General features: G+C 53.2%; 1 protein-coding gene across 1 annotated transcript in view; it reads left to right on the top strand.

Annotated features, from left to right (window-relative positions):
* Positions 1-2960: 2960 nt before the first annotated feature.
* PCYT2 (phosphate cytidylyltransferase 2, ethanolamine) overlaps positions 2961-9785 on the top strand; it is a 36139-nt gene continuing 29314 nt past the window's right edge. The window contains exon 1 of the mRNA XM_015420401.1: positions 2961-3116. Coding sequence (XP_015275887.1) covers positions 3025-3116 — 92 coding nt within the window. The 5' untranslated portion in view covers positions 2961-3024. The remainder of the gene's footprint in view (positions 3117-9785) is intronic.

Raw genomic sequence — 9785 nt, 5'->3', positions numbered from 1 at the left:
ATTAAAAACTCCAATTAGAACTGCCAATAATAAAAGCTTAATCAAATGCAGTTCGAAATAAAACTCTCTCCAACTGCCTCCTGAAGATCGACAATGAATGTGCCAGGCACACACCTTTGTAGAGAGGTTTCTCCATAATTGTGGGGCTGCCATGGAAAAGGCCCTTTTGTGTACCTACCAAACAAGCTTTTGGATTCAATGGGACAGTCAGGAGGGCATCTCCCTGCGATCTTAATTCACACATGTGTGAGAGAAGACAATTCAGATACCATGGTCCTAAGCCATCTAGAGTTTTTAAAGGACAAAATCAACACCTTGAATTGGGCTCAGGAGCAGATCGGTAGCCAATGTAATGGCTGTAATATTGGGGACATATGCTTTCTATAGCTGGCACTAATAGACCAACAGTCTAAACATGGAATTCTGCACTAGCTGCAGCTTCTGAACACTCTTCAAGGGTTCCAAGTAGAGCACGTTGCCGTAGTAAATGTAACTAAGGCATGGATCACTGTGGCTAGATCTGACTGAACCAGGAATGGTCGCAGCTGACATACCAGCCAGAGCTGGGCAAATGCACTCCAAGTCACAGCAGCTATCTGGCTTTCTAATGTGACTGCTGTGTCAATAAGTACTCCCAAGCTGCAATCCTGGCTTTTGAAGGGAAGTATAACCCCATCCAAGATGGGAGATCTGAAGTCCCTGGTCTGCCTTTCTACTAATGCAGAGAGCCTCTTTCTTGCCAGGTTCAGCTTGTATCTCTAATGGAACTTCCAGGTGATGTATCATTCCACTGTTCTGGTGATTTTTTCCCCCATGAAGGCTGCATTTTTTCTAGTTGACTTATTACAGGTTTTTTGCTTTTGTGTGGAACAGACATGCAATTTCTGTAGCGTGCACACACTTAACACAACTTTTTGGCCATATTTTCAAAATGATTTGTTTTGGTGCATATTAAAAGGTTCTGTTATGGTTATCAGTTTCCAAACTATTTACTGTAGTCACCTTCTTAAAAAAATTGAAATTGGTGCCAATACACAAGTGTTGTTGTTGTTCAGTCGCACAGTCGAGTCCGACTCTTTGCAACCCCATGGACGAGATCACGCCAGGCCTTCCTGTCTTCCGCCGTCCTCTGAAGTTTGCTCTATTTCATGTTCGTTGCATCTCATACTTTGCCATCCCCATCTTCTTTGACCTTCAATCTTTCCGAGCATCAGGGTCTTCTCCAGTGAGTGCTCCCTTCTCATTTGGTGGCCAAAGTATTTGAGCTTCAGTTTCATTATCTGGCCTTCCAAGGAACAGTCAGGGTTGATTACTTTTAGGATTGACTGATTTGATCTTCTTGCAGTCCAAGGGACTCTCAAGAGTCTTCTCCAGCACCATAGTTCAAAAGAATCTATTCTTCGCCACTCGGCCTTCCTTATAGTCCAACTCTCGCTGCCATACATGACTACTGGGAATACCATTGCTTTGACCATGCGGACTTTTGTTGGCAGGGTGATGATGCCTCTACTTTTTATCATGCTGTTTAGGTTCGCCATCGCTTTCCTCCCAAGGAGCAGGCGTCTTTAAATTTCATGGCTGCTGTCACTGTCTGCGGTGATCTGGGATTCCAGGAACGTGAAGTCTGTCACTACTTCCACGACTTCCCCTTCTATTTGCCAAGGAGTGATGAGGCCGGATGCCATGATCTTAGTTTTTTTGATGTTGAGCTTCAAGCCCACTCTTTCATCCTGAGCAAGAGGCTCTTAAGGTCCTCTTCACTTTCTGCCATTAGAGTGGTATCGTCTGCATATCTGAGGTTGTTGATCTTTTCCCCAGCAATCTTAATTCCCGCTTGTGATTCATCCTGGCCAGCATTTCGCTGGTGTAACAAGTGTAAAGAGTTGTTATTTCTACAATAGGTGGTGGTGCCGATATGATGAATAGTACTGTCATAATGAATATCTGCTGAGCTGTGGATCCTCGTTTGTGGTTCTGTATGCCACTAATGCTGGAAACAGAAAAGCTTAGAATGTAGAGAAGGATACTGTGTAGAGACGTGGCACAGCCCTGTATCTGCTCCACAAAGCAAACCTTACCTTCAAAAACATTCCTGTAGACCGTGATTAGTTAGGGAAGTACTGCCTGCTCATAATGACATGGGCAGTTTCAGTGATGGAGAGTCAAGTGTCCAGGAAAAGAAGACTGATGATGGGTGTAAATTCCATCAGTGGGGGAGGGGATTGGCAATTACAGCCACCACGAAAAATCCAGGTGAGCCAGTGGTCCTGCAAACATTTTCCTGACCCACTCTCAAAGACACGGCAGTGGGAATGCTGCAGTTGGTAGCTAGAAGCAGGCACTGCAGTGCTTGGCCTCTGCCCCTCGCCTGGTCCTGTCTCAACAGGCATCTGGAAAAGCCCCCTCCCCCACTAATGGTGGGCTGGGGAGAGGTGCTGCCATGCTGCTCTTTGCTGGCCAGTCACACACTGCAGCCAGCAGGACAGCACTGGCAGTCATGCTCCTCCTTGCCGGCTGCACTGTGCACGGAGCTAGCACAGGGTGAAGCGAGGATTCTGCTTGTGCGTGCTCCTCCTCGCTGCTACCCCCCCCCCCCCCACGGGGTGCTCCGAAGCAGGCGGCTCCGCAGGGATTTCCACTTGGTAAAGCAAGTAGGCAATACGCCGCTGTGTCAGTCAAGAGCCATTGTCATTAGGCCTGGAAGGCACTAACGCAGGCAGTCGCAGCCTTGCAGGTTTGGCCCACTTCGCCATCGGGTAAGGGAGTGTGGGGCGAAGCCTTTATCCAAGGCCGTTTTCAGCACCCCAGCAGCTCCCGGCCACCTGCAAAGGGAAACTCATTTCCAAGGGGGCGAAACATCGGCTGGAAGGCAGGGCTTCCTTTGTCACGTGACACATCGAAGATGGCAGCATCGCGTGTCCTTCAGTACGTCACTGATCAGGTGACGGGGGAAGGTTCTGACTTAATGACAGCTCGAGGGTCAGGGCAGCAGCCAAGAGTCCGGCGCTCAGTTGCTTGTTAAAGATGCTGCGGAACGGGTCTGTTGGGGCCTCCTCGCCTTCCAGTGACGCAGCCGCCGCCGCCGCCCGACCTGTGCGCGTCTGGTGCGACGGATGGTGAGTAAGGATCCTTCTCCCCTGTAACTGTCGCCAAGGAGACCAAGTCGGCAGTTGGGACGCCTCCCTCGGTATTTCTATGACAACGGCCGCTTGGTCTCTCCTCCTTCACCGTCCAGGGGCTGCTGTTGCAAAACGTGCGTTTCCATGGCAACGGCCACGCGGCATTCCGTGGTGCTCCTGTGTCGGAGTGGCTCGGCTGCTCCGCTCCTGCCTGGGGCTCACTCTGGGCAAGGAGCCGTGCAGGCTTCACTCCCCCCGCCCGCGTCCTTTGGAGGGACATCTCGACTCTCTGAGTATCCTGGATGCAGATCTGCATTATCGCCCCCGGCAGAGTTGGAGGCGCATTCTTGACGGCTGTGTAATTTTGCCAAGGTCAGCCTAGGCAGCTCACGGTCCTTCAGGAGAGCCACTATAGTGCCCCTCAGTAGGACTGAGGTTACAGTTGCACAGCGATGCCCGTGCTTGGGAAGCAGATCCGTCGCGGACTCGCGGGGCTGCCTTCCGAGTAAACGTGCGTCGGATTGTGCTGTGCACTATTAACCGAGAGAGAAGGGGTGTTGTGGAGAGAAGTATGAGCCTCGGAGAGAGGGTTTCCTGCTTGTTCAGCCCAATCCACCACTCCTTTGGCCTTAATAAGGAAGGTGGCTCCATCCGTCCTGTTTTTTTTGTTGTACGGGTCGGCATTTCTTTTTTTTGGTCAGCATGGAGATCTCTGATCTCGCAGCACTTCTTGCTAGCACTGTCCCTGGAGTTTGTATGTGATGATACTGAGCATGTGCTGTGAGTGGGTGAAAGATCAGGCGAATGGCGTGCAGTTTGCAGTAGTGGAGCATTTGAGGGCTGGGCTGAGTAGACCACCTATCCCAGCACAAGGTCCTTGGTAGTGGGTAGTTGGGCAGTTGCTGAATCATCTGTTGCTGGTTGACTCCTCATTCCCCTGCTGATTGCCTTGTGCCCTGAAATAGGGAAATTTAAATGTCCTAATAAACCAATTATCCAAAAGGAACTGGGTGTTCTCATCTATGTACAATGTAGAAAGGACTTTGGAATTTAGAAAGGGTCATAAACTTCCGTTTCTTCACTGAAACTATTCTGGAGGTTATCCTGTGCCCTGGATTCCCCTGGTTATGAGGTGTGTATGTTTGTTGGCCCCATTATGACATTTGTTTATGATTATTGCCAACAATCCCATGTGGCCTAGAGTGTACCTTATTTTCCTGGGCTGGGTTTCACAGACCCAAGCAAATATCTTTTACGTTCATCAACCAGGATTGTAAATGGGCAGGGGAGCATATGAGAGGCACAATCTCTGCAGGAAGTGATATCAAGGGCACACTTTTCTGGCATTTCAGAACTTTGTACAAATAACCCAGCCATTCTAGTGCCTCCCACCTTATCCAAATGATGAACAAAGTTGGTTGTGGGAGCTTTTGTGTTTCAATGTCTCTTGCACAGTTACTGCTCCTATCTTGATGCTGCAGAAGGGTTCAGGAACCATGAACAGAATGTTCCCTTTTGTGTCTTGTTCTGTTCTTGCTGGACTTTGAGATTATAAACCTACAAGTGGGAACCTGCAAAGACTTGCCAGGAGGCATCTCATTTCCTCCTCCCCCACTATTTCTTCTTTCCTGAAAACTCCATAGCCTCTCCTCCCCTTTTCCTGCTTCCTTATCCCATTACAGGGTTGCCAACCTCCAGGTACGTCCTGGAGATGTCCTGGAATCACAACAGGTTTCCCAACTACAGAGATTAGTCCCACCATTAGGTTGCCAGCTCCAGGCTGAGAAATTCATGGAGATTTCGGGGTGTAGTCTCAGGAGGGTGAGGTTTGGAGTGGGAAGCAACCTCAGTAGGGTATAATGCTGTACAGTCCACCCTCCAAAGCTGCCATTTTCTCCAGAGGAACTGATCTCTGTCATCTGGACAGCAGTTGTAATTCCAGGTGATCTCGAGCTCCCACCTGGAGCTTGGCAACCCCGAATCCCATGGAGGAAATGACTGCTTTGGAGGGTGGAGTCCCTTCCCTCTTCAAACCCCACTACCCCCTGGCTCCACTCCACCTCAGATCTCTAGAGATTTCCTAACCTGGAGTTGGCAGCCCTATCTTGTTCCCACCCAACAGCCAACCTACCTTTACCTGCCCTTCTGTTCTAATCTTCCCCTGCCCCCAGCAGCCTCTGCCTAGAAAAACTGTGGCCCAGTTGTCTGCTGCAGGCCACTGGGCCAGGCCCACTTGCATGGTAGGAACCCTTAAATATTTGTGGTGTGGCACCTCACTGCCCCCTGTATCCCCCTCCCCACACTATTTCCTCTTTCCCGCCTCCTGACACCCCATATCCTCTCCCCTTTCCCTGCCTCATTCTCTCCTTCTCAGCCATTCACTAACCTACCTTTTATCTGCATCCCATCTTCAGCTATGTTTATTATTTATTTACTTCATTTATACTCCACCTTTCTCCACAATGGGGACCAAAGTCGCTTACATTATTCTCCTATCCTCCTTTTTATCCACACAACAACCCTGTGAGGTAGGTTACGCTGAAAGTATGTTACGGATCCAAAATCAGCTTCCAAAGCAGTAGGAGAATTGGAACCCGGGTCTCCCAGAACCTACTCTGAAGCTCTAACAGCTACACCACACTCATACACTCATAGGGAAATTGCTGTTGCAGGCAGCCAGGCCTAGTTGGGTCATACAAGTCATTTGGTATCAAGTCACTCATAGATTGTTTCCAGGCCTTGGCCTAGAGATCTTCCAGAATTACAGTTCAACTCTAGACACAATCTGTCCCCCTGGAGAAAATTACTGCTTTGGAGGATAGACTCTATGGCACTGATTCCCAAATTGGGCAATACCGCCGCTGGGGGGCGCTGGAACAATCCAGGTGGGCTGGAATGATCCAGGTGCAGATCCAAAAACTGCATCTTTTTGTCCACTTCTTGAAGGTAGATTTCCACCTATGTAGGATCCTAGCCCGCTCCAATCAGGGAGCTAGGTTCCCTGCGGAGAGCCTATGGGACTCTCGGCCACTGTAAATAACCTATAGGGAAGTAGGGGTGTGTTTTGGGTGGCGGTTTCTCCGGGGATATAAGCCGGAGCCGACCAAAGTCGTCTTGTTCCGGATAGAATAAAGTAGGCTTTGCTGGACTCACTCTCCATTTGCATACTTTTCACTGGCGATGAAGGTGGAATCCATCTCCCTCGGAACAGAGACCACGTTCAGGACATCGCCGTGAGCCACCGCGCCGAATTTGCCACCGCCGCCAGGATCGAGCATCTTTGAGAAGCGCCGCTCACCGCACCGCTCCCAAGCTCCGAGCATCGCACTGCTCCACCTCTACGCAACGCTGAGCATCGCCCTGCTGGCCCCGAGAGCAGCACCGCACCGCTCTGCCATCTACGCTGCTCGTTTCCATGTGGAACCCGTAAGATGGCTGCCGCATCAGAGAGTGTCCCAGTCTTCGACATCTCCCAACCCTCACAGTGGGAGACCTGGCTGGAAACTCTCGAGAGCCACTTCACCATCCACAAAGTGGTGGATCCAGATATAAAAAAGGCGTACCTGCTGCGCCACTGTGGGATGGAGACCCATCTCCTGCTTAAGGACTTAATAGCGCCCAAGCTGACCGAAGACGAGTCGTACAGCTCCTTGGTCAAGGCGCTGACTGAGCATCTGGCTCCCAAACCTACGAAGTTTGTGGAGTGCCTGGACTTTTTTGTGAAGGTCCAGGGTCCCAACGAGACCGCCTCAGATTTCCTGGCGGCTTTGCGGCAGAGTGCAACCAGGTGCTCCTTCTCCAACCTAGCTGAAACTCTCCTCAACCAGTTCCTTGTGGGACTCCGAGAGCCGAAGCACCAGAGGAAGCTGGTAAGCCAGGATGAGCTGGACCTGGAGAAGGCAATCCGGGAGACCGCTGCATACTAAAAGGCACAACAAGACCGCCGCGCCAAGGCGGTCCATTGCACGCAAGCGACCTCCGACCCCGACGCCTCGGACGAGGACGAAGTGCACCAGGTCCATCGTCGGTCGTCTCAGCCGTCCACCAACGCAAGCAAAGCCTCTTCGACCGCCTCTGTCCCGTGCGCCAGCTGTGGTGAGGGCCACGAGCACCGGTCGTGCCGCTTCCGAAACGCAGTCTGCTGGACCTGCAACAAATTGGGGCACATCTCCTGGGTTTGCCGCTCCAAAGGACAACACCAGAAGTCGTCTGCGTACCAGACCACGCCGAAGCCGTCCAGCGACCTCCACTCCATATCGGGCCACTTCCCGCAACCCCAGGTCTGTAACTTGCCCCCCGATGGCCCCAACAAGATGCATGTCATGGTCCTCATAGAGGGATCCCCCTGCAGCATGGAGATCGACACAGGGTCGACCTACTCCATTATCTCCGCGGATATGCTCCGCACGCTGTGTCCAAATGGGGGCTCGCCCTTGCAGAAGTCGTGGGGTTTCCGGTTAAGGGACTTTAATAAGAATCCCATGGCGGTGCTAGGCTGGGGCAAGTTCCGGGTACAGTTCCAAGACTTTAATGGCACCCTAGACCTGCTGGTGGTGAATAGGCCTCTCTCCAGCCTGCTAGGACTCTCGTGGTTCGAGGCCCTGGGTCTGTCTCTGAATGGAATCCATCAGGTCAGGTCACGGGATTTTGGCGCAGTGTGTGTGGAATTTCCCCGCGTTTTTGATGGCACACTGGGACGTTTCTCTGGGGGACCCCCCCCATCTCCCTGGATCTAGACCCGGATGCCACCCCTAGCAATGAAGACAAAAATTGAGGCCGAGCTAGATCGCTTAGTGGAACAAGGGGTCCTGGAACCAGTCGCTTCGGCACGGTGGGAGCCCCCATAGTCACCCCGGTGAAGCCCAACGGGGACTTGCGCATTTGTGCTGACTATAAATGGACGCTAAACAAGGCTCTGCAGGTACTCTGCAGCCGTTTCTAGACGACGTGCTGATCGCCGCGCCGGGTGACTTGTCCTTCACAGACCGTCTGCGGGCCATTCTACAATGTTTCGACGCAGCGGGGCTCAAAGTCAAGCAGGAGAAATGTCTCTTGGGTGTGCCGTGCATCGAGTTCCTGGGCTTCGCGGTCGACGCTTCGGGCATCCATCCCACTGCGGACAAGGTGACTGCCATCACGCAAGTGCCGCCTCCAGCGTCCAAGTCCGAACTGCAGGCCTTTTTGGGGCTCCTGAACTTCTACCACTCCTTTTTGCCCCTCAAAGCTGCAGTCGCAGAACTGCTCCATTGCCTCCTGGACAAGTCAGCACCTTGGGTCTGGGGTCCGCCACAAGCAGCTGCATTCCAGGCGGTCAAAGACCTGCTCGTCTCGAATGCGGTCCTGGTGCATTTCAATGAGGTGCTCCCGGTGGTGCTGGCCTGTGATGCTTCCCCCTACGGGGTGGGAGCGGTACTGGGCCACAGAATGCTGGACGGCCGCGAGGTCCCAGTTGCGTATTATTCCAGGACTCTGTCAGCGGCTGAGCGCAATTACGCGCAGATCGATGAGGCGCTGGCTATTGTGGCGGGGGTGAAAAAGCTTCACCACTATCTGTACAGGCGGCCCTTCATGGTCCTCATGGACCACAAGCCGCTGCTGGGCCTCCTGGCCCCCAACCACCAGACCCCCCAGATGATTTCACCCCGGGTGCTCTGCTGGTCTGTTTTCCTGGCGGGGTACTCCTACGCTCTCGTCCATTGGCCTGGCAAGGTAATAGGCCACGCGGACGCCCTGAGCCGCCTACCCCTGCTGGTCTGTAACCTGGATCCAGCTCCCACCCACCAGATAGCTCTCCTGGAGACCCTTCCAGATCGGCCGGTCCATGTTGCGGAGGTGGCTCACGGCACCTCCAAGGATAAGGTACTTTGCCGGATCTTGGACTGGGTGGTGAAGGGGGTGGCCCGTGGCCAAAGGAGACCCTGACGTAATGCCCTTTGCTTCCTGGAAGGACGAGCCGTCCGTCCACCGGGGCTGTGTCATGTGGGGTACTAGGGTGGTCATCCCAAAACCCCTATGGGAGTGGGTCCTCACCGCCCTTCACGAAACGCACCCCGGGGTGGTGCGCATGAAAGCCTTGGCCCGGAGCTACGTCTGGTGGCCAGGGTTGGAGGACGTGGTGAAGCGGTCCAACCCCTGCCAACGGTCCCGGCCCAAGCCCCGGAACAGGCCTGGGAATCTTCTCACTGCCCCTGGTCCTGGTTACACTTGGATTTTGCGGGACCATTCTAGGGGCAACTCTTCTTTATCCTGGTGGATTCCTTCAGCAAGTGGCTGGAGGTAGTTCCTGTGCCCGCCACCTCCTCAAAGGCAGCCATCCGGGCGATGTGGCGGATCTTCAGTGCCCAGGGAATCCCCGACGCGCTGGTCACGGACAACGGGATGACGTTCACATCAGCGGAGTTCCAGGAATTCACGAGCTACTACGGGATCTGCCACGTCCGGGCTGCCCCGTTCCACCCTGCTACCAACGGCCAGGTCGAGCGCATGGTCAGAACCACAAAGGATACTCTCCGCCACTTGGACTCCCCGGATTATAAACTGGCAGCTTTCCTTTTCGGCCAGCGAACGACGCCCCACACCACTACAGGGCGCAGTCCGGCAGAGCTACTTCTGGGCCGCTTGGCAACCCGGTTGGATCGTCTGCACCCCGACCGGGCATCGACAGAG

This window comes from Gekko japonicus, unplaced genomic scaffold (assembly GCF_001447785.1).
Source record: "Gekko japonicus isolate JY-2015 unplaced genomic scaffold, Gekko_japonicus_V1.1 scaffold360, whole genome shotgun sequence".
Lineage (NCBI taxonomy): Eukaryota > Metazoa > Chordata > Lepidosauria > Squamata > Gekkonidae > Gekko > Gekko japonicus.
Note: the sequence above shows the minus strand (reverse complement) of the source record. Positions and strands in the feature narration are given on the sequence as shown.